We start from the raw sequence: 27807 nt of genomic DNA, 5'->3' as shown, positions 1-27807 counted from the left end.
TGACGCAAGGTCATACCCTCCTAGAAACTAATTGATGTTCATCGAGAGCAAACGAAACGGCCGAAAATGATTGGAACTTTCCTCCCACCCAGGAATAATCTTGAAGATTGTAACTCAAAAGTTCTCTGTATGCATCTCGGCAAGATGCATTGCACCTCAAGGATGATGACATATAGCTATGTCACGTTGCTTTGCAAGCACCAGAAACTGACAAAATTACTCACCTTCTGGTAGTAAGTAACTTGTAGGATATGAGTTCTTGCACATGATAATTCTGGAAAAGGTAACTCTACTGATTGTGTCGGCAGTCACATGGGAGCCATTGTTTCCGCTGCTTTGCTTACCTTGCCATCAGCGCCTTGTGGAGGGTTTTAATCCTTTTAAGTATCAGTCTTTCATGTAATAAAAAATCTTTTTCGCTAGAGCCAGAAACTGTGTGAATTATGTTGCCATGGAAGATGTGTGATCTTACCTTCAAGGACTGGCCTCGAAACATTGGGAGTATTAGGCGTGACTCATTTGAAAATTGACGCCTGGAAGATTTTCATTTTTTTCAAAGCTCCTGATACTCCTGACACCCCTCATATTGCAGCTCTTGAAATTTCGAGATGATGATCGGGAATCTTCGGATTTGGGCTAACATATAAATCATTGTTTTTTAGCAGCAGCCTCTGAGACCAGCGGATGAATACTAAATGCTTACACATAGATTCATATTCTTTTGTCTTTAGCATATAGAATCTGACCTCTGAAAATCAAATGGAGTGGCCACAACAAGTCGTCTGATCAAGCAAGTCAAATTTCAAAAAGTTTACACGGTTTCATTCGGGAAAATAAGCGCAGCTACCTATGCATGCATAGCTTCTTTTTGGTGGGGAACAGGAACAATCTCAATCGTCGTCAGAGAATTTTTATGCCATCAGATGAAGTTGTGGAATGGAACTTAAATCTGAGACAGATTCTACCAAGCAAGAAATCTCCTTTCACTGAGCTGGAAACAGAATCTTATGCAGGGAGGTCTGTATCAGGAACTTTACCTGGAAGCCTGCAGCTATCAATGCAATACTACTAGTATTGTGAAACAATGAGGAGAGCCTCTCAAGTGTTAGCCCGAATCTTGAACCATGGGAGAATAGAGCTAAACGCGGGAATCTCGCTTTCTGTGAAAATCCAAAGAAAAGAATGAACTGTTTTTCTATACAAGCGGTAGAAACATGAATATTCTGCGCTAGTAGTGAGCTAGTCATCAGACTTCTACTCGATGCATTCGACCTCTTTTCAGATTCTTTCAATAATATTTATCTATTTGAAATGATATCCATAATTGCAATCCCTTCAACAAAGAAATAAGACAATCTTTGAAAGGAAGTCAAGCCAGCGAAGCCTTAAGTTAGAAGGATGTGGAAAGCAGGACAGAGAGCCGCAAATTTCGCGACACTTTCTTTCCTAAATCACCAAGTATCAACGATGAAAAATATACATTTTTCGAAACCTAAGAAAACAGCGGCATTAGCACCATGTCCAGAGGTAAAGCTACAAGCTCAGAAACAGATGAATGAATTTAGATGGTTGGAGCAAAGTCAATCGAAAGCCTCTAACAACTTAGAAATCCAAGCTCTGGCTCGGAAATTTCGGCCACATCAATATTTTTGCGATGCCACAGTGAGCAAAGCTGTTAAGTATGACAGAGCTACTGGAACCTCTTACTTGGAATTTGATGAGGCCCATTCATCTAAAAAGTCTAGACGATCTTTCCTAAAAGCATTGGTTATCGCTGCTGATGGAGCCTGTCCACATAATGGAACCTCTCTGGCAACAAAATCATCTTTTGGCGTATTCTTCGGACCGGATTCACCACTTAACACATGTGATTTGATTGCAAGGCCTCCAGGAGAAAGGCACACCAACAATTATGCCGAGTTAACATCGGTTCTTCACGCACTTGAACTTGTCACACATCATATCACCCTGCGCAAATGGATCATTGAGAGAGCTAAGAGAGTCAAGAACAGGGCTAGAAAAGTAATGGTGATTATAATTGTTGATTCAGAGTTCGTTGAAAACTGCCTTACCATGTGGATTCAGGTCTGGTCGAAAAACGGGTTTAAGACTGTTGAAGGAAAGCCGGTTGCCAACAAAGATCTCATTTTACGTATCCAACAAATATTTGAGCTGCTTCAAGACAATGTTGATATTCGACTATGGCGTGTTGGCAGGAAGCAAAATAAAGATGCACATGGCCTGGCTAAGCGAGCACTTCAAATGCAACTTAGACTTCCCGAGGAACAAGACATTGCTTCGCCAAGCCTTCGATACTTCCGAGACTGTATTCGCACGAGCGACCCACGAGTGATGAAATTCTTCACTGAAGTCGGCTTGCTCTCTCTGCAAAAGAATTGTATGGAGATGCACCTGGGTGAGATTATTATGTATATGGTAATGGCTGGAAGAGATCGCGCAGAGAACTTCACGACCCTGTTCGGACCAGAGCACCATATTGATCATCATTGTATTATGTACTGGGAGCTGAGCCGCACAGTCTTCTACCTTATGATGTATAAGCCTGGTCACTGTTCCTATCCCGATGGCCCTGCTTGGGAACCTAGGACGAGCACATTTGAATATGGTTTTGCCGGCGGATACCCAAGACCTGTCGATTCAGATGAGGCAGTCAAGTTACAGAAGTGGTGCATCAGCAACCATATATTCTCCGATGGGGAACGTCTCACGTCGTTATTGGAGCTCATATCTAAAGCCCGATCAACATTCGGTCATGATGAGAACAATTAATTTGGACGCCCTGAATATCATCATTACTCCACAGGACTACTATCGCCATAGAATTGACACATTATTTTAACGACTTTGTTTCTTTCCATCTTCGATGCGAGCTCCGATATTTAACAAATGAGATTAAATACCCATTCCTGCTTTTTCTGCAGCTATAATGGAAGATGCCCCTTAAATGAAGCCAGCGTTCCGATACCAATCCACGAAACCAACAGTACGAAACATTTTCGTCGACAAAAGATCAGCGAGAGTTTTGAATACTGAATAGCAAGCGACAATTAAAAGGGGAGCGGTCAAAATTCCAGTCCAGTTGCAAGACGGCACGGTTACATGTAATTATATTCTCTAAAAACTTAGGACTCGACAGGGACTATTTCTTATTAATTAATTAATAAAATAAATACAGATACTTTAGCTCTCTTTTCTATGATCTTCTCAGATTGCTTCTTATTAGCAGTATCTACTCTTGATTAGTCACCAAGCTACAAGTGTGGTTCTTTCATAATTAGGTGGTGGAAGGCTGAACCGACCAAGTTGAGTCGCTTTGCCTCGGCGCTCTTCGACGGCCGACTTACTAAAATTTAGGTTTGCATAGTTTTCAGTGGTTATTATCACAATATGGCGTATACACATGTGCAGGCATTAGGGTAAAGCTAGAATGCATTCTATGTAGAAGCTCGGCTAATGATGCATAGCCAGGCGTTTTGTTTTATGATGAAATCTTCCGATTAGGCTCTTTAATCTACACAATATCACCTCTTACCCCATCAGGGATGTATGTAATTGAAAAAGAGACATATCTTTAAAATAACGCGGAAATATCATTATTCCGGGTTGTTGGTTTAAGAAAGAGTTGTTTGTGCCTTGATAAGATTCTTCCCCAACCGAGGAAATCTTTTCAAATGAGATCTCAGTCATTTTACTTCGTGCGTCTCAATTGGATACCAAACTTTCATTTTGGGGTCAAGCCAGCTTGATGATGCATTTTCCTTGTATCTATAAACCATCATTCATGGATACAAAATCCTATTAAGAATTATAAACCAGATTTTGACTCGAATGCAATCACTTTTCGTTGGGACCAGTGATGGGAGTAACTGGTCGATATTAAATTGGTTGATATCATCAGAGAACGTCTAAATTGTGACATTTTATACTATAGTATGCATATAAAATATCATATACCATCGACCACACATGAAATTACTGGAATTCAATGAATTCCTTCCAAAATGGATAGTACTGAAGCAATATCAACAACATTCCAACGATTTATCTCTTTTCATGGTTAGTGGTATGTGGTATTTCATATGACACTTATTATTGCTAGCGGTATGGTATTCAGTATTACGTTCTCCAGTGCGTATCAAAAACTTCAATACGCCTAGCTATAGTGGGCTGATTAATTCACTTTCGCTTACGACCGGGTTCTCTCAGGATTAACCACATCACCAGTGTTCTCAAAGTTTGGAAGATATATTATCGCGAAAATAGCATAAACGTTTTATTGGCAGCGAAACTAGGATAAGTTCCATTGAAGAAGCTCTGCTAGCTATGTAAAAAGTCAAACGTTTTTCTAAGCAGTAAATTCCTCCACTAATGCTCTGTAGCACACCAAAATCCCATGCGAAAAGTCACGCTATCCGCTGCGCGCTGAAAGCCCCGCTAAAGCTCTTCCGCCAATATGATATCACTCTTTAACATCCCATTGGCTACTTTCCTCCTTCATCATCCTTGCTATTCCTTCCTGAGCAAATTTGTGCGCCCGTTGTTCATAGGTCGGATATTCGCGAATTCGGTTGGTGTAAATTTGATCTAGCCAGATATCGACATCTTTGGCATCAGCTTTCGCCCTCTCCATTTGCCGTGTGAATTCAGACATATTAATCTTCATGCGATCTTTCACCTCCTCTGAGGCACTTGCCGACTTTTGAACTGTTCGTGGGACTTATCATACAGCGTATTGTTTTCTTTCATTACTACTTCAAGGGATAGTTTTAATACCGTAAGACGGTCCTTCAAAGCTTCTCTTTCCGTCTGTCGATTTGGATCTTCGGGCATGAGGTCTGCGAACTTTACCAGATATTGGCGTATTTGATCAATTTGAGCTAATGACAGGTTAATTCTTTCATTATAAAGGATTATGTCAATGACCTACAGGACATTGGGTGCTCGGGATATTCCTTCTCATTCTTCCCACTGTTAACGAAAGGTTTAGTAAATCTAGGGTTGAAACTGGAAGATCCAGCAGCAGAAGATTCAGCGGCCGACATGATGGTCGGTAACAGGGAGGAGACTTGACGGTGCGATTAAGCGAGGGACAGATTTGTTGGAATGCGGTAGTAATGATGCTTAAGTAGGTGATTTTCGATGCAGGTTGATGCACTAGATAGACGATGAAGGATAATTGTGGAGTAGAAGTTAATTATTTTCGATCTTGTGGAGGATATAGGCAAATAAACGAGATGGACTTCGGTTTGAAAGAAGGTAAGTTGAGGCGTCTTTGGCTTGAAGAAGTGTCTTTGAAGTTTGGAGAGGTATTTTTGGTTCCCGACGTGCTGAACCTTCCACCGAGGGGATTCCTGTCTATTTATGCACCTATAAAACACCTCAAAGTTGACTCAAAGTAATTAAAAACCGCTGTGTCATTGAATTAAGACAGATTTTCGTGTAGGTCATCCTCAAATCATAATATATACTGAATCACAATTTGATATTCCAGTCATTTCCCCTAGAATCATACCTATTACACCCTTTACCACATATTCGACCTTCGAGACGTGCTGCCTTATCAAGCGACTGAGCGAGAAATAGCTCTAATTTTTTTTATCATTCCTGATAAATAGAAATTGCCCTTTAAGTCTTCCTAGCAAAGATAGAAGGGTTTCCATCAGCTTCTTACGAAAGTCCCACCAATAAACGTTCTGAATAGTTTCGCCGGTCCGGGTGTAAAAAGCTTCCATTTCAAGACGCGCATTCTCGGCTTCGACTAAAGGCAGTATCAAAATGGTCCAAATTCAAAAATTATAGTAAGAACCTACCGGAAAATGGCTCCAAAGGTCGCTGAGGCATGATGATGGCCGGTAACGAACACCGTATTTGACGGTATTGAAGGAAGAGGTTTCCGAGAATGTAGAGCTGGCGATATTAATAGAGTGATCCTATAATCGATAACGCAGGTAGATAGATGATGAGATGTGGACGACAAAGTGATATAAATCTTTAATTCGACGAGGCAGCTTGAAGTTTTCGAACTTTTCGTTTTCGTTTTCGAGATTCGATTTCATTTGAGTGTTAAACTCCAAAATCGAGGGGAATGGAACCTAATTGTACGTCTCGGAAGCACCTTGAAGGAGCCTTAAAGTATTCAAAAGTATTTTATTAATGAATCAAAATTGTTTTTCGAGACACTTATCCTCAAAATAATATCAAATCCCTAATCAGAACTTAATATGTCAGTCACTTTCCTCTGAGTAATGGTCCAGATCCAGACTCTCCAAAACATATTACAACCTTTCTGAATCTTTAATATTATTCTTTTCAACTCAACCCTTGTTGTGTTTTAATATTATAGATTGCACATGTAGTCAATGTAGATTTGGTACATCTTTAGGAATAATGTAAATCCATTATTGAAGATACTAATTTGCTTGCCCAACCAGTGAAACTTCGATCCTCCAACCAACTATCGTGCTTATACTCTATGCTTGTTCTACCCCTAAAACTTCGTTGCTCCAAACCCACGTCGAGCCTAAATCAAAAGACAAATCGTACTCCAGAGACGTGCAAACTTGTTTCTCCTTCCTACACTCTTCAGTCAGGGTTCCACGTAAGGCATCCATCCAACCTCCATGTGGAGTTCTATCAACATATGTGGGTAGATCTGAAAGGAGATTGTTGCATTTGTCAATCTCACTTTGGAGATTGATTGATAAAGCTCCAGTTCTGGCCCGGAGGTCTGTTAAGACTTGCGGTCTTTGCGGATCATCTTTTGCAAGTTGTGTGAAAGATTCCATAGCAATGCGTAAACTGTTAACATCTTCTAGGGATAGATCAGTATGCTAAATCTACAAAAGAGTATGGTAAGGACCTACTAGAATAACTATGTCTAAGTGGCTCAGTCATGATGATGGCTGTAACAGAAAAGATAACCGATGGTGCGGTCGGAGAGGCTTACAGGAACGAATACGTAGGGTTGATGATGATCGGTAACGGTGAGAAAGACGATAATGCTAAGGAATGGACGATCAAGCGTGATGATTATGATAAATATCTTTTGATTTGACGCGAAAATATGAAGCTTCGGGTACATTGACTTGGGCGTTCGAGCTAGTGTGTTTAGTTGCTGGACTTCGACAAGAGAGAACTTTCCACTCTCTTTTGTACACCTACACCGCATTGTGAAGTTGACTCTTCAATCACTATTCGAGTCACTTATCCTCAAAATAATGCCATATACTGAGTAAGAACCCGATAATCGACTCATTTCCTGTTGGTACGAGAAGGATACGGAAGACGTAGCACCCACGGATTACGTAGGTCCTGTATGTCTAATTGTATTCTGTCTAAAGAGCTAGCTACATATTGAAAGTAGTAAGTCTTATATAGACTTACTAAAAGAGCTAGTCTCTTTCGCGTTCGCTTAGTTCTTTATTACAGTAGTAATTGAATTGAAGTCATTCACTTCGTTCACACATTTCCCAAGCAAATTTTCCTCGAATCACACTCAAATTCACCATTACAGTCACCGTCTCCTTGAATATACATCGCACTAAGGTATTTTCGGAGTCAAAATCCATCATTCGAGTAATCCCCATTCAAACAATATTCCAAATCAATATTTAAATCACTCCTTTTCTGGCCATGACCATCATTCAGATGATCCTCTTCAGAGTAGTACTCAGAATGAATATTACTGACACTCTTTCCAAAATCATGCCTCTGAGGATCACACTTCGAGTCACTACCCGAGTGAAATCCTACGAATCCATGCCTCATACCAAATATATCAAATCAAAATATGAATCACCATTTTTCGTCAACCTCCTAGACGATGCTTTTTACCACTGCAGAAAGAAAATACCGAGCTAGATCAGGAAAATTCAACTTATGCTTGATACCAAGTCATACTTATAGCCACCATTCGATAGATTCATAAGATTATTATCCCAAACTAGACCTCAAAGAATCATACTCTAGATCATACTCCAAGTTACAACCACCCAATCACCCCACTTCTACACAGGCCAAATATATATGTGTATAAATGAACTCATCACTAATCAGCCCATGATATACATTCACTAGCAAACCCTTCCAGACACTTTTCCCTTCACCTCCCTCCCCCCCTCCCCCCCCCCCCCAACACCCTCCTTTTCTCAGCCAAACCCGCAGAACTTACACTCCCATTCCAAAAAGGGCGCTGAAACTCACTCCCCTAGTATCCCTAGCACCCCCAGGAACCCTCCAGAAAATCCAAATATAAGTAGGTACGAATAAAATTAATCATGCAAGTATACAAATAATCTCACACCCAACTCATGTATCTCTCTAGTATATATTCAAACCCCTATCCCTACACAAGCCTCCTTATACCATCTTATACATACATACATACATACATACATACATACATACATACATACATACATACATACATACATACATACATACATACATACATACATACATACATATATACACATATATACATATATACACATATACACACGCAGACACAGTATACTCACTCCTCTTCAAAACCATGAGAAAATAATACAAACAGAAAAGAGGAAGAAAAAAATAAAAATAAAGCACAAAATATAGTATATACTAATACATCCGCTTGGTTCGTCCACATATTATAGACTCTATCTCTCTCATACATACACACACACACACACACAAAAATATCAATATAAAATTATTCGAATAAACCAAAACAAACACAAACACAAACTCTTAACACAACAACACCATCATCATCCCCAGCATCGCAGCATCTCCATACACACATACCCACATACTCATCAAAAATAAATTAAAAAAAGCCACACAAAAACCCTATATGTATGCACTAGCAATACAATCTCCATCTCAAGCAAAAGTTAAAAGAAGGGGACATACACCAGAACCACCTCCTATTTCGACTCTAGCACCGATCCATACATAATTCACCAGCTTCCATCTACCTGTCTGTACCCAATAAAGTTTCCAAAGCACTCAGCATATATGTAAGACTTATAAGAAAAACTAAACTCCTTTTAATTCGTGATATATAAATCTCCAATCTCCAATCTCCAACCCAAATAACAATAACAATATCCATATCCATAATATTATTCTTCTCACGAACCCTTAGAAGGAAACCCTAAAAACCGAATGATAGGAGTAAAATACAAGAAAATACATAGTCAAGTATAAAAACCCGATCATAACAGTCATAACCTTCGTAGCTCTATTAAGCTTTTGTTCGTTCCTTTCATTGTCTCGTCGTAAGGGTATGGCATCCCAATCCATCCACACAAATAAAAAACCTTCCCGTCCCAACCAAGGATATTCTTTTGCCCAGATATACGCCCTAATGTTGTGTCGCCCAAAAATTCCAAAAAAGAGAAAAGCATTATGCAAATAGCGTCGTTAAAACCCACCAACCATCATCTCTAGTACAAACCAAGATCCATCCGACCCCCTCATCATGTTTCCTATCTTTTTCTATCCGATAAGGTACCATCCCAAAGAATGTACAATGCATGCCCTCATGCCCGATGTGTTCCCGTCGTATACTCATAATTCGTTGACTACGTCTCGGATACTCCATCTCCAGGAGTTTCCCTCCGTGTCGCGTGCAGCCCCAGTCCATTTCTCACATTTCCTTCTCCAGCGCTCCTCCTCCTCTCTCTGTCGCTTGACGAACTCTGGGCCCACGTCAAACTCTTCGCCAACAAGCCAGTCGCTGAGACCACTGGGCACCTTCACCCTTTGAACCAGAAATTTCATCCGATTCTTTGGAGGGACCTTTCTTCGAGATCAGGAACATCCTTGAAAACATCCTCCTCCTCATCAAGTGCATCAAAACCATCCATAGTATCGCCAGAATCGCTCTTTGCTCTTTTGCTATCACCAGGCATCTTAAGCCAGCACATACGCTGTGGATCAAACACCATGCCACCAACAACTTGGACATTTTGGGCAGAATTGATGTTGGTTATGAGCGCAGGACGAGGTGTCGAGCATTCCTTCTCTCGATACACTTGTGGCGGTGCTGCTCGTGGTGTTTGGACAGGTATCGAAGCTGTCGAGGTAGCGGAAGCCGGCATGTCAAAGGCAGATACTTCAATCTCATTACCTTCCCATCGATAATTAATGGGGTCATATTTCATCCCTTTCACAGCTACGCAAAAAGGTTAGCTCTGGGCAGAAAAAAAAAAGATCGGGGTAGTACACACATCTAGGGTTATTAACATTTCCCAATGGCTTAATAAGTTGTGGCTTTTGAGGCACCTTGTGCTTTTTAGATCTAACGGAACCTTGTGCATGAACAGGACTAAGTCCGGTGGTAGCTGCAACCTTAGCCCTCCATTGGTTTGTAAGCGCAGCAAGAGGAGCTCCAGACCCAGAGACCGAGCGATTAGATGACGTCGCTTCTCGAGCCATACGACTTGCAGCAGTATCGCGAGCAAAGCGCGGTAGTTCAGTCCTACTTTTCGCTGGTGTCAATGGTGTCAAAGGTATAGGCGACGCATTTCGTGTGGGCATAATGTGTTGATGAGCTTTATTGCGAAGTGTAAGCTGCCTCGGCGGACCACGGCCAATTGGTTCTTTGACATACTTTTGCTCCACATCTCGCGACGTAGGTAGATCATCAAAAGCGTCAAGTTCACAACCATCACCAAAATGTCTCCGTCGAATAGGTTTTGTGATTTGCCGCTTCAAAGTAGCCTCACGAGCAAGCATGTCAGCACCCTTAAGAGTTCTGCGCGGACTTGGCGATCGCATTGTTTGCCTTGAAAATGTTCTCGATGGAGGACGAAAATCAGCACTGTTAGTTGAGGATTCAGAATCGTTACGGCGAAGATGCCGGGATGATTTGGCAGCAACATGGTGTGATTGAGAGACTGGAGCACCAGCAGGTAAAAATGGAACAGGATTCTTCCTGACAAAGGACATGCTGGACTCAGCTCCCGATCGATCTCTTTCGATAGGATCCTTGGACCGAGACATTGACAGTGGCCTATTGCTACTTTCGGTCTGAGACGGTGGTCTCTCGTATCGTGTAGGCATTGGCTTGGCTGGCGATGGCTGATAAGTTTTCATGGTTGGCATTGATCGCTTAAGCTTCAAGAGCTGCGAACTGGTCGTGGTGGGTTCATTGCGTAAATTTGAGGCGGATGATTTTGAGCCTAGTTCACGACGCCTGGGAGTTGATGGAGGTATTGGGTGGTTGGAAGATGTCGCGTTTGATATTCCAATGCCATTGATTGAAGATTGAGTTGAATGACCCATTCTAGATTGTGATCTACGATTTCGACTTGGTATTGGTCCACCACTCTCCGAGACAGGTTCAAGGGATGATGGAATACGTTCATGTCCAAGTGGCCGAGGGAGTCGGGAGGTAGAAGGCGGCGCAGGTTTGTTCGTAAAGGTTAATGAAACAGATGGCTTGGGTCTAGTTGGGCTTTGTTGTTTAGTGGCTTTGACCTTTATGTTACGATTTAATGTGAGCTTCTTCGAATCAAAGACGTCCCCGTCGCCGAGCTCAAGCCCAGTCAAGAAGTCATCCTTTCCACCCAAACTTCTTCTTGGTTGCTTTACCTCTACTTGGCGTTCGGGCCAATCGTTCTGTTGACGCTTCTTGAGAATATCATCGAAATTGAGAGGGCCACTTGGTAACACTAAGCCTTCAAGACCCTCATCTTCGCTTTCAGCAGTCATGGAACTAGCAATACTGGGGCTCATAGCAAATGAATCTGAGTTCCTGTTGGATCGGCCATCTCTTTTCGTTCCGCCAAATCGAGTACCTAAACTACCTTCACCCCAATCGTCAAAATCATCCTGGATACTCTGAGGGGTCTTCGGGATATCTTTACGAGTAGTGAGCTTCAAAGCTCCATCTGAAGGGAGCTGCAAATCTTGTTCGAAATCTTCTTCATTTTCTGTACGTTTCTCTGGCGTTGGTGATGTGACGGATGGCATAATAGACACAGCGTTGCGTTTCTTGGAAACTTTTATGGTCGCCTCTCCATCTGCAAGGAAATCATCGTCTTCATCTCGATAGCGATCAAGCATGTTTGATGATGCAGTCTTTGTTTTTAATTCAGGCCTGTGGTTAGTATGGAATACCGGAGCAGCCATCAATGTTTTCTGTGGGCTCAGGGATCCTGGGCCGCTCACTTGACGGAGCGTCTCCGGAAATTTGGATCCATCTTGTCGCTTGATCTTCAGGGCTTCTCCAGGCGGTACCTGGATATCCCCGTCATCCCAATCATCTGAAATAACTTTTCTTAGTTTTCTTCCACCAAGCCTCTTTATTGTTCCCCCCAGTAACGCTGAGGAAGGTACGTTCTCCGGCAAAGGTATGCCAGCCTTTTTCGCCGTCGCGATCGCATCGTTCGTGGCTCGTTCATCGTCTTCCGGCAAGTGTACTTGTCGTTCTTCATTAAAGTCCGATCTTATGGATAGACGTGAAGAAACGGATTCTCTGCGTGTCGAAACCATTGTCGCAGTGGTTGCTGCCGAAGCACTTCGAAATGTGAAATCATCGCCCCCAATGTCGAGATCGTCATCGTCCCAATTTTCCACGTCGTCCTCCACAGGTTTCCGAGGTTTTAATACCAATTGATCCATTTCGGATCACAATTTGTGTGTCGCAGAGAAGCGGAGGTTGCGATATTGCGAAAATATGTGCCTTCTCAGATGCGATGGAAAATATGAGTAGAATTATTGACAATAGGCTCAACCGCTGGAATGGCACTGTCGTAAATTCATATCGTAAAAAAACTCGTCACTTTGTGTATTTTATTGTTGTTGTATTGAAATTGTATCCGCAACAGGAACTGCAAGTGTAATTTGTTTTGTTTTTGTTTCGCGTTGGATCGAACCGTTATTCCTAGGATGTACGAGTGAGTGAATCAGTGCAATCGTGGTCGCAATGGTGATTTCGTGGTTTCGAATTTGTGGTGCTAGGTGTGCTCGGTGCTTCGATTTAAGAGCAAGCGTGAATTGAGTTTGGTGAGTTGAAAATAAATCAAATCAAATCATTTCAATTGATCGAATTGAATTGAATTGAATTGAATTGAATTGCATTGATCTGGATTGTTTATCTATCGTATTGTATTGATGTTTTTCTTCCCACCTTTGCTGGTATCCAACCGTCCAGCGGCCTTTGAGGGCAGGTACTCACTCTACCAAAGGAATTGTTGTTGTTGTTGTTGGAAATGGAGATGGAGATGAATCTCTTGATAGTCGTACTCCTGGCGGGTGGGTATTAAAAGATTGAAGTGGGTTGAAAATTTCGATCTCCGCTGTGTTCACTGGGGATGAGTGGATGAGTAGGAAAGTAGGATGGATGATTTGAAGCTCCGTGGCTGGCTAGTTTGCCTTGACCACCACATCAAAAATTGACCAGCCACGAATTTGATGGGGAATGAGAAAGAATGATTGATTGAATTAGACGAAAATTCAAATTTCGAAATTAAACGCGTCGCGTACCTCGTACCTGTGGTTACTAGGGAGTACAGACAGAGTAGGTAGGAGTGCTAGTGAGGTAAGATCTTAACTGCAGGTGGCTATCTTGGTCTTTTGTTTTGTTGGATATATTGGACCTATCAGATGACATTATTTGACTGTACTGTGTTTATGTACCTATGTATGTATGTATGTATGTATGTATGTATGTATGGATGGATGGGATGGATGGCGTGCGTACAATGAGTATCAACAAAAAACTCTTTTTGATTCGCCATGAAATAAAAAGTTGGACCCTCCAGGCAGCTGAAGTGAGTAAAGAAGGAAAAGGAAAAGGTTCCTCACTACTTATCACTCTTCGTTGCCTGATAAGATCTTCTATCCCCTTACTAATAACATAATCTCGCAAAAGTAAATAAATTGATTATTTCATCACAACATTCAACCCCAAACCGACCATCTACCTTTCAATGCTTGTCTTTCATTCTATTCATCGCTTGGATCTTGGATTTCACAAATGAATGTGTTGATCTTCTTTTTTGTCTTTCTTTTCACTTATTAACCCATTGGATTTATTTTCTTGTCTCGTTACCTACCAAGACGTCATTAAACCACATTTTAATCAACGCCAGGGAAATCATCATGGCAGCGAAGCATCTACCAGCAGTTCTTCGCATCACATCCAGCGCTGCAAATCCAGATGAAGTTTTTCTTCTTCACGTCGAATCCGCCGGGTCACGACCTTTGGATGTAAAGTTAATTGGGACCGATGGTGAACTCGTATTTGCAGTCTCATGTAAGCTCCGACCCTGATCATCCCGTGCTGGGGGTCCCTGATTTTCAACCCGGATTTTGGAGTTCATGCGTTAATTGCGGGACCTAACTCTAACTTCATTTATTTTTGTCTAGTGAAGCATAGCAAGATATCTACACTCAAAGCAAGAAACTCTCCATGTACCGATGGAGAATGGTCTGTTATATTGTCATCCATCCTACTACATGAGCCGCCGAAGGAAGAAGGGAATGTGACAAGAGGGGTTGAGATTCATGCTAAAGTGGAGAAGAAAGCCGTGACCCTAGTGATCCAAAAGGTCATTGAAGGGATCAGAGTACGTTTCTTCTTGGTCATTATGTTGGCAAATTTTATCATATTAGGTACTAAATATATACCAGCAACGCCTCGGCACAATCAAACTAGATGAAACCGAGGAAGAAGAAATTAGCCTGTTCGATTGGTGCGCTCTGGCAACAAAATCGGCAGATTCGTCAAAGGATGAACTGGAAGCGTTACGGATCAAGTACGGCGAACAACAGGAAACATTAAAGAAACTCAATGAGAATTTCAGGGAATTAAATAAACAAAAGTCTGACCATGAAAACCAACTTTTGGAGAAATTTAGCCTCATGTTCAACGAGAAGAAGCTCAAAGTGAGGGACCAACAAAGATTATTAGCGGGCGCCAAAGTCGATCCAGAAAAGGTCGAGGCATTGCAAAATAAAAGATCTGGGAAGCCTCGAACCGAGGGCGCGTTGAGAAGTGGAAAGCGCAAAGCTGGAAAAGAAGTACAGCTTGAGAGCTCAGATTCTGATGATGCATTCGAAAAGATGGACGTCGACCAAGGTCAAGATGAGAATGATACAGCGGACGAATCAGGCCAACCAGAAATCCAAACCCCTGATCAATCGGATGAGGAAACTGATACGGAAGATGAGGAGGCGCCGCACCCAAAGTCTCACCATTCCGTGAGTAAATATGTTGTTCAAAACGAATCTGACGAGGAAATGCAAACAGCACCGAAACCAACAGAAACAAAAAAAATCGCAGAACTATCAGCCAAAACAGAATTACCGTTCGCAAAGAAGTCAGCGCCGGTACCTGCGTCCAAGCCTGCAAATGATGGATCTGAGACCGAATCGGGCTCGGACGATGAGTTATGATCCCATGTTCTATTTCGGTACCGGTTCTCCTACAAAGGACTACGAATCAAGTCAAAGGAATATCTTAAACTGTCTCGTTGATATCATGTGCTACACCTATCTGATTGGGCCCTCAATAACATGACCTCTCGGAGGCGCATATTATATGCAAATCATTATCACGAATTCAAATCTTCAAACCCTACTCATCCACTTCATACAATTCGGTTATCCAAAGTTAAAGCTCCACAGTGACTCGTGCGTATCCCTGACAACCACAATCTCACGCGGGATTGATGAAATCACGGTGGGGTGGGGTGTAATTGTGCGTGCTGCATGCACAGGTGGGGTCGTGAATACCTAGACCTGCACGGGAGCTATGCACCACAAGAGTGTGGATATCACACCGACATTTTCAATTTGCTGGTAAGAGGGGCGTCACTAGGCGGTGATTGTGTGGCGGGTGATATAAGGCAAAGGCTGGACTTTGTCAGTGGCTGGTTGGTGTCATAAATTTTGAAGGGCTGGGTGCGATAATGACAATGGTCAATATCTGGTGTGTGCGGAGAAGTGGTAGAGCTTAGTGAGTGCGAAAATATGGAGAAGGCACATAATTGCCAGCCTTTTTTTGTTTCTATGGCAATGCTATTTTTGTTTTGTGCATACATATGACCGATATTCCATAACTGTTTAGTGACAGGCTATATAGCCGCGAGGATATTGATATGTTGTTAATACATGAAGGATGGTTATCTTCAATTTAATCTCAAAACCTTATCACCGATCAAAGTAGTCCAGCCCATCGGCGGTGTTTACATATCCATGATATATTTACTATTATCAATCAAATCCCGCTTCTTTATCTACATCTATAGTTCCGCATCGATGTCTCTATTTTCATATGTTTCAAGCCTGGGAATCATAAGAATATGATACAGGAAGTCCTGGGTGTGCAAAGGTTACTATTCATCATGAAGTCATGTGATGTAACTTTTTGTTCTTTAGGTAGAGGCAGTATCCGCCATAAACTCATGAATGGTGACTAGAAGCGCGTTTTGTCATTAACCAAAATTTGAGAGTAGTAACTCCAATGTCTTTTTCATAGTGATGACACTTCAACCGGGTTCATCTCCATTGATAAGTTATTTTGAACTTATATCTTACCTATCAATTCCATTTGTATATTTCCACTTTCTAGTAACTATCGCATCTTCTTTATCAAGTCCATAGTATCATCCAACATACTACCACTGCCATCACATTTCGTAATCTACCGAACTGCTCTATGCTCTATGCTCAATAAATCAATGTGTATATTTCATTTCATCAATCACATTTCAACATACCAGCTACTCCACCTCTCCCACAATCAAGCCATTCAATACCAAGTACTCATTCCCCTTCCAGCCACCACCATCTCCCCCTGCTAATAGAATCAGTTACATCTTTTACCTCTTTGGTGAATTTGCCCTTACTCTAAAAATACTAAACCAAACCGACTAGACTAGACAATACAATAAATACCATCAGCCCACCATTCGATAGTCGAAAAGCTCGGAAATAACCCAGATATGGAAATTCGGCTAGAAACCATCAAACCAATTCAATACAAGTAGTAAGTACACTTACAGCTCTAGAACTACGTCTTACAATCTAAACACGAAGTATCTATACTGCGAGTACCCATCCATCTAGTCATCTTAGATCTCGTTTGTTGATGAAGAGGAGCAATAATTATAAAGATGTATTTGTCATACTTTGTAGTTTATTAGCTCAGATTTACTTATTCTACTCACCTGGATTGTTCAGAGTGTTGCTAGATGATGAGGAGGAAGTCAATATAAGGGTAAATATGATATATAGCTGATGGTGAACCATCCGATGTCTTTAGTTGTATTGAATATATATAAATATATGTATATATCCGTTTATAAGATTTCACAAGATACTTTGAGATAGATTGGTTTCGGATTGATAGGTAGAATGTAGATAGTTAATTTATGCTACATCAAAATACTTTCATACCACCAAAACCGGAATTAACAACTCTCGTACCACGAAGATCAGCTTGAATTTACTCTTATGCAATTTATAATCTATAGTAGGGAAAAGGTAGAATTTATAATACAAAAATGGAATGGTGGAGAGGTAAGAGGGTTTAAAGGGTGGAAGGGAAGAATTTATAGGAAATTAATAGAATTGATGACGGGGGATAGATAGATTCTCATTATTTTAGGTTAGATTCTAAATGGTATAAGGTTAAGTGTAATCTTACAATACCTTTAACTTTTGGTGGTATGAGAGTGGTTTATTGTTTAATTATGATAATACGCTGTAATGATATGATGATTTTTACGTTTGGAGATGGATATATATGTGAAAAGAGAAGGGTTCCTAATTACTATCTTCTTTGAGACAATAATAGTTTCCTATATATCTTTTTTGTATATTATTGTATAATGTTGATCTTCAATCCATTAATTCTATTATTTGTAATTTTCATAATATAGGCTCTCTAACTCGCCCTTCTATTCCCCCTGCAGTATGCTATTAGAATTGATTTATACCGACATATCCAATTTGGAAGCACGACGACTTATTATTATTGCCACTTATGGACTTCTTTATGCTCTCTATACCATGGCGCTAAAAAGCAAATTGACCGTCTCCTTATCATCTGAATAAATTATATCTTTTAATATTCTAAGAGAGAATGTACTCTTCGCTGTCGTATCTGCTGCGCGACTGCGTTCAAATCTGTGTATGGCTGTATGTATATATGGGTTGCCATTCGTTGAATACTTGAAAACTAGCCTTATTTTCAGGGACGAGATGAATTTAAAGGGATCTGTGAGGAAGGTCCCATGCCATATGGAAATATTCGTAATAATAATTTGGAGACAGAAACATTCCGAAAGCCTCTCTGCTGTTCTGTCCGGCCAGTACCAAAGATTGAACGAAGTCAATCAAAGGTGCGTAATTTCACACTTGAAATGATCAAATCCAAATCATGCCAACACATCCCTTTCTATTTCAAAGTAATCGCGTGTGTATAGACGGTGTAGCATTTGATTGACGACTCAACATCTCAACATCCAGGTATCAAAGCCCGATTTGCCAACTCTACAGCCTCCACATTATCCTCTGATGGAACGCTCCAAAAGCGAACACAAATATTCCGCTCCGCGAGATCGAAAATATTCTTATCAATCCTATCTATCAACTCGCCATTCACCACCGGTTTACCCATTGCATCGAGGTCTTTGAAATTATTTTGGCGCCACTGCCAAATCAATACTGTGAGACACTCGTACACATATATCGAGTCCGTCATGATTATAACTGTGAAAGCCGGACCATTCTCAGCATCAGCTCTCCAAGTTTCAAAAAATGAACTCTCATTAATAAGCTCCAAAGCACGAAAAACCGCCATAAGCTCCGCAAAATCGCTAGTATGAAGCTCCCCTCCCGGTCTCTCAATCCTATCACACAAATTAAATGAAGAGTCCTCTCCAAAAAAAATACCCAAAGAAGATTCCGTCGCCAAATCACTCCCGTCATGCGGACAAGCTCCCTGTACGGCAACAACCAAAGTCTTCGGGTCTCCGGATATGGTTGTGGCGTCATGAATCATGGATATTCCTTTCAATTTATCATAATAGATGAATTTTTTTGTATTTCTGCTTGCTGGGGAAAAATACTGATGGAGGTCAAATTTGCGAGAATAGATTTTCTTGTCATCTGGAGATCTGTTCTGGTCGCGTCTGTTTTCCCGTGAGAGATATCGGTCTAGCATTGTGGATTTGGAGATGGTAGATTTTATCTTCTTGGAAGTAGTGCTATTTTGATGCTTGATAGTTCTCAAAAGAACATAGGAACATAGGTTTGATTACAAATTTTGTTGTATACGGACGGACATCCCATGACAGCAGCAAATAGATGCGTTGAAAAACTAGAGCTAGCGCAGTACTAGCGAAAGTGGATGACTAAGCATAATTTCTATACTTCTCTCAATAGCTCAGGTACAGAACTGGTAGTAGAAACTAAAAGCCTATTCTTAAACCTCTATTGTAACCCGTGTGTAATTCACTGGTTAGAACTGAGTTGGGACTGTGCATTTTATACAGGTACTTCCTCAGTTTTTGCCCTAGTATAGGATATTCATCCTCTCAGTGCGTTCAGAACTAATTCCACTAAGATTTATGTTACTGATTTAGGTTATATATGATCTGTTTGACATTTCGGAAACATACTAGGTATCAAAAGACGAGACACAGCTACTGAGCAGGTCTGGACAGTTTATTGAGATAATATACTGTAAGTTCTATTTGCATCGTCAAAACCACGAAAGCAACCCGTGAATAGCTTTACTGATTTGATACATTCTTGCCACGGCTTCTTCAATCAATGCTTTTTAAATCCCCCCAGCATCAAATATATCTATGACCTATCATCCGGCGCGAACTTATTCTTCCAAAAACCCCTATAATGCTTCTCGTTACCAATTCTAGCAATCTCCTCCACCTCCTTTGGTGTTAGCTTAAACTGACTAATCTTCTGATAGGCTCTCAATCTCTGCTCATTTCCACTCGTAGTCAATGCTACCATTCCTTGATCAATAATCCATCTCAGAGCTATCTCTCCAGGAGTTACACCATATTTTCTAGCTAGGTCGGCGTAAGTACTATCTAACGGTCCTGGAGAAGCTTTGACGGCCGCCGTCAAAGGAGAGTAGGCGGCTATTGCTATATTCTTTTCGCGGTGATAAGGAATCAGGGATACGTGTTGAAGGTAAGGATGATATTCAATCTGGTTGATGGAAGGAACAATCTTAGCTGTTTCCAAAATCACTTCCAGATCCCTTTGTAGAAAGTTAGACACGCCAATAGACTTGGCTTTTCCAGATGCATGAATAGCTTCCATATCCGCCCATTTACTCTGTAGTTCTTGAGGAGTATTGGCGAAAAATGGAGCGTGAATCAAGTACAGATCGACATATTCAAGCTGGAGCTTCTTCAGAGATTCTTCAAAGGCAGCTTGAGTGTCGACTACTTGGGTACCAGTGATTTTCGTAGTGATGAAGAATTTCTCCCGCAGAACACCGGATTCTTTGATTGCCATGCCCATTTCCGTCTCATTGCCATATACTGGAAGAATGTGTTACAAATAGAAATTCTTCGACCACATGGATGATTGGAATTACCTTGAGCTCCATCCAAATGATAGTAGTCAGCATTAATGGCCATAAGAGCCGTCTGCACAATCCTCTTATCGACAGTTCCATCGGAATTGGGTTTATAATGAGCAGTTCCAAGGCCGAATCCGAGCATTGGAATTTCATTCCCATCATTCAATTTGAGCTTTTGTAACTGAGCCATTTGCTTTGGAGCAATACCTGAATTGCCTTCAGCTCCGAAAGAGCTTTGATATGCCGAAGTTGCAGAATTCATGATGCGACGAGCAGAAATAGGAGAAAAGTAGATATTGTAGGTATTTTTTATGAGAGGACGAAAGGATACTTTGACAACGGAAGAGAATATTGTACTCATGAAAAATAATGAAATGAAGAAAATGAAGGAGGAAAAGGCGTCATCAGTATCTTCGGCGAATGAGACCACTAAAGAGGTATTTCTTCATTTTGTACTGGTGTACCTAGGTAATTTACTTTAGCAATGATGATCTCATAGTATTAACCCCGCCTTCACTATATTTATAGTGTTTGAGATAGCTTACCAAGCTAGTTACAGGGGGAGTTGTTGAGGAAGCTACAGAATACAGGGATAGGTAATCACCATTCAACATCCTAACAAGCCTGACGACATTTGCATCGGCATTTGCGTTTGCCCCCCTCGTTCACCAGTTCTTACTAAGGTTACTTGGAAAGACCAATATAAAATTCACAATTTTATCCCACGCCATGCCATTTATTGACAGGTCTCACATATTTTATATTATTTAGCTTCCATTTGACCCGTATCATTAATACATTTGTCGATGCTCTCACGACTAACCTCAATACCACGCATGCGTATAGCTCAGATGGCATCTCACATCACTCAAAATAATGCCCCAAAGGCCTCTTCCTATGCCAGCACATCTCTAGCAGATCTTCCCAAATCATGGACATTTACCTCGTCACTTCCTCCCGATCCTCTCTTCCCAACACCTGCCGCATCGCACAAAACACCCCGCGCTGAAATTGGACCTCGGCAGGTCAAAGGGGCATTATTTACATGGGTTCGACCTGAAAATGCGATAGATCCGGAACTTCTCGCTGTAAGTCCTACTGCGATGAAAGACTTGGGAATTAAGGAGGGAGAGGAATCAACAGAGGAATTCAAACAAACCGTTGCTGGCAACAAATTATGGGGTTGGGATGAAGAGAAACTAGAGGGTGGATATACATGGGCACAATGTTATGGTGGGTGGCAATTCGGATCTTGGGCTGGTCAACTTGGTGATGGACGAGCCATATCTCTATTTGAGACCACGAATTCAACTACCAATGTCCGATACGAGTTACAATTGAAGGGTGCGGGAATAACGCCATATTCGCGATTTGCGGATGGGAAGGCCGTGTTGAGATCAAGTATAAGGGAATTCATTGTATCTGAGGCTTTAAATGGGTTAAAGATACCTACTACTAGAGCGCTATCTTTGACCCTTTTACCCCATTCGAAGGTTAGAAGAGAAGCAATAGAACCTGGGGCGATTGTGGCAAGATTTGCCGAGTCTTGGTTACGCATTGGAACATTTGATATACTACGAGCTCGTGGGGATAGGGCCTTGATCAGGCAGCTTAGTACATATATCGCGGAGAATGTATTTCAGGGCTGGGAGTCACTACCAGCGAGGAATCCCGCAGATGATGGAAAAGTGCAAACCATCGAAAGAGGAATTTCTAAATTCACAATTGAAGGTCCTACAGGTCTTGAAGAAAACCGATTTACTCGTCTATATCGAGAAATTGTGCGACGCAATGCAAAGACGGTTGCAGCATGGCAAGCATATGCCTTCACAAATGGTGTACTCAATACGGACAATACATCCATCTTTGGCTTATCCATAGACTTTGGACCATTTGCGTTCCTCGACAACTTCGATCCCAACTACACACCCAACCATGATGACTATATGCTACGATACTCCTACCGCAATCAACCAACCATAATCTGGTGGAATTTGGTCCGTCTCGGAGAATCCCTCGGTGAGCTCATGGGAGCCGGTGGTGATGTTGATGCCGAAGAATTTATCGAAAAAGGTGTCCGCCAGGAAGCCGCCGACGAACTTGTCGCTCGTGCAGAAGCCCTCATTACCCGCATTGGCGAAGAATACAGAGCCACTTTCCTAGCGGAATACAAGCGTCTCATGACAGCGCGTCTTGGACTTAAAACCTTCAAAGAATCAGATTTTGAAACCTTATTCAGTGAACTCCTCGATACAATGGAAAGTCTAGAATTAGATTTCAACCAATTTTTCCGTAAACTCTCCTCCATCCCTATTTCCTCCCTCGCCACCAGCACCTCGCGAAAGGAAATCTCTACCAAATTCTTCCACCATGAAGGCGTAACCGGTCTAAACAATACCCTCCAATCAGCCACCACTCGTCTGAGCAACTGGCTCGATAATTGGCAAGCGAGAATATACGAAGATTGGGGCCCAGATGGGGATGATGAAAATCGCATGCTGGAAATGAAGAAAGTAAATCCAAAATTTATACCTAAAGGATGGGTATTGGATGAGATTATCAAGAGGGTTGAGAAGGGGGGCGAGAGAGATGTTTTGAATAGAGTCATGAAGATGGTGAGTGATCCTTTTAGAGAGAGTTGGGATGGGGATCAAGAGGAAGAGGAGAGGTGGTGTGGAGATGTTCCAAGGCCGGGTAGGGCTATGCAGTGTAGTTGTTCTTCTTGAGATGAGATGAGATGATGAATACATGAGAATATGAGGTTATACATATATATGTACAATAAATGAATGAGTAACTTCACGACTGGATAAATGACCGACTACACTACATGACTGGGTGTTGGGAATGCATATATCACTATTGGCGGTAGGAATTGATAGGTTCGCATGGCAAAGTTAAGAGAATAAATACACCTCTTTAACTGATCAACCAAAGTCCAATTTGCACACTTCATGAAATCATAACATAGAAATCCGTATTGGTTTGATAGTTATTTTATATTTCCGAAGGGTGTTAAACTGAAATACTTAGTTATGCACCTTCCATTGGCCGTCAAACCCATGTCCACATTTTCTTGTTCATTTGTTCATATTCATCTGATTTCTCTGGAATATCTTTCCGCATTGGAAATGCCCCTAGTATCTTCGAAAGGAGGACGAATGACAATCTTCACTCAAGCAATATCAACTCCCTTCAGCTAACCCTTTATTTCGTCTCATCGTTGACACCTAGTGGAACTCTCCGCAGTACATGTCTCTGATATCAAAGGAGACCTTCTTGTCTCTGTCAATAAAAAACCCCCTGCTCCATTCATTCGGAGTAAAGTCGCTTCAAGCTCCAGCTCCACCCAAACCAACGAATTTCCAGTGAGTCATGGCCTCGCTCACGGGACCTTCCTGGTGATGCATGTTTAGATTTAAAGAAAACTACCGTGAATGCGCGCAAAGAAATCCTCACTCTCCACAACCTAGTAAGGGAGGCTCTCTCTGAGACCTTCTTACCTTAAGATTGCACTCTCCATCGCTGTTCTGATCTGAAACACAGAAATTTGTCGCAAATATTTTGATACAGAGCAAAGAGTACTTATCCTGACCCAGCATATTTCGACAGTTAACTCGGTATGATTTATTGTACCAGAGTCTGGGCATCACCACGACCTCGATAACCACCACCTCGGCCACGTGTAGGTTGTCCGTTACCGCCATAACCACCTCTTCCTCTGTAGCCCCCACGGCCACGGCCTCGGCCGCGATATCCTCCGCGATAACCACCATTATCAACACTTCCTTGTCCAAAGGTCTCGACATTCTTCTTTTGTTCTTCACCTCGCCACTCACGTCCACCAGGTCTGTTACCGGCAGCTTCTGTACGATCCTTTGCCTCGCTCGAGATGTTGTCAAAGAATGATGTGGCTTTGTTGTATGCCTTAGGTGCTGTCTCTTCCTTCTCAGCTTCGGGCGCGGTTGAAGTATTTGGAGGCTGCTCCCCAAGCGGAGATCCAGCAATAGCCTCCTTGACCAAATCTTGTTTGTTGAATTTTGCGTTTGCAGTTTCGAAATCGAAATCGGCCTCCGGAACATCAACTTTAGCTGGACCAGAAGCTCGGCCACCTCGACCTCTACCTCTTGCCGCAAATCCATTGTTACCTGGTTGTCTAGGAGCGCGAACAGGATCGGTTGTTCGCATTTCGTTGACCTTTCTTGTTAGGTTGTCAACTGCGCTTCCATTGGTTTGTTGACCTCCGACTGGAGGGAGTTTCGCCATTGCAGCAGCAACGGCGGCAGTCGCAGCTTGTGTGGCATCTCTCAAACTTGCGGCAGCGTCGCTTTGTTTTGGCACGGCTGGGGCAGTGGTGTTTTGCAATGGAGCCTTAGATACTGCAGGACTAGCTAATGGCATTGCAGGTTGAATACGACCGCTCTTGGGACCACTTGGGGTAGCTCGCGCAGCGGGTGGGGCTGCCGGCTGGGATGGTTTCGTAGCGGAGACCTCCGCTTCAGTTGGGGAAGCCTTGGAAGGAGGTGGGGTTGCTTGTTTGGGAGCTGGTGCAGCAGTGCTGCCAGCACCAGGAGCTTGTGCGTCAGCTGGTTTGTCTGTAGCGTTTGCGGAAGTAGGAGTTTGTTGTTTGTTCGCGCCAGGTCCGATTGGTGATGGCTTTTGTTGCTGATTTTGTTGCTGAAATTGCTGATTTGGTGGTGGAAAGCCATAGCCTGGAGGAGGGGGAAATTGTCCAGGGTGTTGTGGAAATCCATGTCCAGGTGGCGGGTACCAACCTGGCGGGGCACCAAATGGTGGCATTCCTGGAAAACCTGGACCAGGAGGACCTCCACGGCCCCATCCTGCAGGCGGAGGAGGATAAAATCCTGGAGGCGGGTATTGCCCGAAAGGAGCCATTCCAGGAGGCGGTCCTTGTTGTTGGGGACCATTCTGTCCTTGCGGTGGAGGTCCTCGTGGATTTTGGTTTTGAGGAGTCGGGGGTCCTTGTGCGGAGGGGGCTGGACGAGTTCCGCTCTGTAAAGAATAATTTTGTTAGTAAACATGCTGTATACACTCAATGCGAATATATGATTGAGGTATCTAAATCAGAAGGAAGGCAACGGAAAATCTCCACACGGTTTTGCGCTCTCGGAGACAATATGATTTAACATCCGAAACATTTCATCATTTATAACAAGTCGATATATGGCAGTGCCAGAAAGCCAGTGGTGCTGGTTTATCAAGAACATCGCACTTACTCCTAGAATCGCAGGATCATTAGGTACCTGCGGAGGCTTGTTTTCCTTGGGTGCAGGCGCTTCCTCAATTCGCAGATCCTTCACATCACTACCACGGAAGACAATGTACTCGTAAACACTATCCGAAGGTGGAATCTCATCATCCGGATTGTTCTTGCGTCCTTCTGTTCCATGAGATTTGACATTTTCCAAGGCTACTGTTGAGTTCTCTGAATTGATCTCGTGGAGAGTACCGACATATCTTAACTCGCGTCAATATCCGGCCAAATATATCTCAACTATAACAAATACCTAATATCACTCCTTGACACCAGGGATATCCTCGAACTATAGACGCGCCATGGTCAGCATGCATTGTAGGAAGTTGGAGGCAAGTGCTTCAGTTTCAGCCTTTGGAAGCTCACCCTATGAATTCCGACATGATGCTTATTACGCTGCGATCAGCTCACAGCTAGCTGTAGGGTAAAGAAATGAGTAAAACAAAAGAGAGATGTAAATTTTTGGGAATCGGGCAATTGATGTCGGTGTGTTTGGGAGGGTTGAGAGAGTTGTAAGAGTTGTGATAGTTGTTAATGTTGGTGTGTACTTTTGTGGAGGGCATGAGTGTTATTCTGGCGAAAAGCTAAGCTAAAGGTGCGGCAAGGAAGCGCTCGCTTGAGCTTTGTCCTGTTTCGGTATGGGACCCGCGTCAAAGCGCTGACTTTTGACAAGATTATATCATATGATTGGACGATGTAAGAGCTACGGGTCACTACTAACACCTTTAATTTCACTACGGTTGATTTTAGTGATTGACTAGGTAATCACGTGCCCTCCTCATTGCAACATCCCACCATCTGGGATTCCCTCAGCCTTACAGCAATCCAGCCATCATATAATTAACTCCTCAAATAGCGATTGCCGTCCTTCCAGAACTCTACATATCTGCTTATTCACTCCTCTCATCACTCCTTAAACATCATCTTCCACATGGCGACTGAAACATCAGATCAGTCTGGAAGTAGTGACGCCAACATTTATAAGGATCTCCAATCATATCCATGGAGTACTGATAATGAGTTCCAGGTAAGCAGCTCTTTTGAATTCTTCCCTCAGTCATCAGCCTCGGCAATGTTATACCTCAATGTTGCCCCTCATTATTTTGCCCGGAGTAACTTGTTCGAAGCTTGATACCTCCATAGGTTTATGTACTGACAATCAACAGGGTGGTCTTTCTGCTATACTGGGCAATGCATCTTCTCCTGAACAAATTCGAGAATTGACACTTCGGGCTCAATGCTTCTATCTTTCTCGAAAGAGGAAAATTAACATCAATTTCGATGAATATAAAGCATATCTTGCCACCCATCCATCCACGCCTTCCTCTACTGATGTTCCTGCGACTACCACCGTACTCTCGGATCCTACTTCGTCCCCCAACACTTCACATCCCCATCATGAAAATGACCTACCCCCTGCTAGTACCACAGATGATCAAAAGACTGCACCATACCCTCAATCTTTTGCTGAGATCGTTGCTTTGATCACAGCCGGTGGTACAATCCCGGGCATCCGTGACATTCCCGATACAGTTCTTACGGATCAGGGTACCAAGCCAGTTGCACGAAAGCGCCGTAAGCCATGGGAGAAAGACGTTGATGAGGAGGCCATTCAGGGTGGTGGAACTTTTGGCGATCACAGAGATATCATTATCCAACAAGAATATCCCACTGATGTATAGAGAATATTTATTTGCACATCAGTCACGATATATCTCAGCCATCCATAAAACCTTCTGGATGAGGATATATCCAAGGCTGGCGACGTCGCAAATGCTATACATTGAGCTTTATTCTCAACAACTTTTTTTACAGATTCAGATCAGAAGCTAAGTTGGTTATGGAGTAGGTCCATTGAGCTAAAGGACGACTAATTTATAATTCCATATATGCTACTCAAACCCGGCCATCTAAACTTGTGATTATTTGTAAGTTGTGACACCGCACCTTA

General features: G+C 42.4%; 11 protein-coding genes across 11 annotated transcripts; 4 read left to right on the top strand and 7 right to left on the bottom strand.

Moving 5' to 3' along the window:
* Positions 1-1517: 1517 nt before the first annotated feature.
* SS1G_02079 (hypothetical protein) lies at positions 1518-2790 on the top strand (the record flags this gene model as incomplete). Its single annotated transcript, XM_001597833.1, has 2 exons — positions 1518-1527; positions 1607-2790. The coding sequence occupies 2 exons, from the start codon at positions 1518-1520 to the stop codon at positions 2788-2790; spliced, it is 1194 nt and encodes a 397-aa protein (XP_001597883.1).
* Positions 2791-4480: 1690 nt separating this feature from the next.
* On the bottom strand, positions 4481-5063 carry SS1G_02078 (predicted protein; the record flags this gene model as incomplete). Its single annotated transcript, XM_001597832.1, has 2 exons — positions 4481-4725; positions 4949-5063. The coding sequence occupies 2 exons, from the start codon at positions 5061-5063 to the stop codon at positions 4481-4483; spliced, it is 360 nt and encodes a 119-aa protein (XP_001597882.1).
* Positions 5064-5493: 430 nt separating this feature from the next.
* SS1G_02077 (predicted protein) lies at positions 5494-5862 on the bottom strand (the record flags this gene model as incomplete). The annotated part of the gene is made up of 3 exons (XM_001597831.1): positions 5494-5606; positions 5693-5779; positions 5832-5862. 3 exons carry the CDS (start codon positions 5860-5862, stop codon positions 5494-5496), a joined length of 231 nt encoding a protein of 76 aa, XP_001597881.1.
* A 629-nt stretch (positions 5863-6491) lies between these two features.
* SS1G_02076 (predicted protein) lies at positions 6492-6915 on the bottom strand (the record flags this gene model as incomplete). The annotated part of the gene is made up of 2 exons (XM_001597830.1): positions 6492-6832; positions 6885-6915. The coding sequence occupies 2 exons, from the start codon at positions 6913-6915 to the stop codon at positions 6492-6494; spliced, it is 372 nt and encodes a 123-aa protein (XP_001597880.1).
* A 2870-nt stretch (positions 6916-9785) lies between these two features.
* Positions 9786-12636, bottom strand: SS1G_02075 (hypothetical protein; the record flags this gene model as incomplete). The annotated part of the gene is made up of 2 exons (XM_001597829.1): positions 9786-10183; positions 10239-12636. 2 exons carry the CDS (start codon positions 12634-12636, stop codon positions 9786-9788), a joined length of 2796 nt encoding a protein of 931 aa, XP_001597879.1.
* A 1482-nt stretch (positions 12637-14118) lies between these two features.
* Positions 14119-15414, top strand: SS1G_02074 (hypothetical protein; the record flags this gene model as incomplete). Its single annotated transcript, XM_001597828.1, has 3 exons — positions 14119-14272; positions 14386-14585; positions 14650-15414. The coding sequence occupies 3 exons, from the start codon at positions 14119-14121 to the stop codon at positions 15412-15414; spliced, it is 1119 nt and encodes a 372-aa protein (XP_001597878.1).
* Positions 15415-18481: 3067 nt separating this feature from the next.
* SS1G_02073 (predicted protein) lies at positions 18482-19189 on the bottom strand (the record flags this gene model as incomplete). Its single annotated transcript, XM_001597827.1, has 1 exon — positions 18482-19189. One exon carries the CDS (start codon positions 19187-19189, stop codon positions 18482-18484), a length of 708 nt encoding a protein of 235 aa, XP_001597877.1.
* Positions 19190-19833: 644 nt separating this feature from the next.
* On the bottom strand, positions 19834-20520 carry SS1G_02072 (hypothetical protein; the record flags this gene model as incomplete). Its single annotated transcript, XM_001597826.1, has 1 exon — positions 19834-20520. One exon carries the CDS (start codon positions 20518-20520, stop codon positions 19834-19836), a length of 687 nt encoding a protein of 228 aa, XP_001597876.1.
* Positions 20521-21417: 897 nt separating this feature from the next.
* Positions 21418-23307, top strand: SS1G_02071 (hypothetical protein; the record flags this gene model as incomplete). The annotated part of the gene is made up of 1 exon (XM_001597825.1): positions 21418-23307. The coding sequence occupies one exon, from the start codon at positions 21418-21420 to the stop codon at positions 23305-23307; it is 1890 nt and encodes a 629-aa protein (XP_001597875.1).
* Positions 23308-23913: 606 nt separating this feature from the next.
* Positions 23914-26239, bottom strand: SS1G_02070 (hypothetical protein; the record flags this gene model as incomplete). The annotated part of the gene is made up of 4 exons (XM_001597824.1): positions 23914-23979; positions 24218-25594; positions 25819-26059; positions 26223-26239. 4 exons carry the CDS (start codon positions 26237-26239, stop codon positions 23914-23916), a joined length of 1701 nt encoding a protein of 566 aa, XP_001597874.1.
* Positions 26240-26787: 548 nt separating this feature from the next.
* SS1G_02069 (hypothetical protein) lies at positions 26788-27538 on the top strand (the record flags this gene model as incomplete). Its single annotated transcript, XM_001597823.1, has 2 exons — positions 26788-26883; positions 27023-27538. 2 exons carry the CDS (start codon positions 26788-26790, stop codon positions 27536-27538), a joined length of 612 nt encoding a protein of 203 aa, XP_001597873.1.
* Positions 27539-27807: the final 269 nt, after the last annotated feature.

This window comes from Sclerotinia sclerotiorum, genomic scaffold, assembly GCF_000146945.2.
Source record: "Sclerotinia sclerotiorum 1980 UF-70 scaffold_2 genomic scaffold, whole genome shotgun sequence".
In the NCBI taxonomy this organism is placed as follows: Eukaryota; Fungi; Ascomycota; class Leotiomycetes; order Helotiales; family Sclerotiniaceae; genus Sclerotinia; species Sclerotinia sclerotiorum.
Note: the sequence above shows the minus strand (reverse complement) of the source record. Positions and strands in the feature narration are given on the sequence as shown.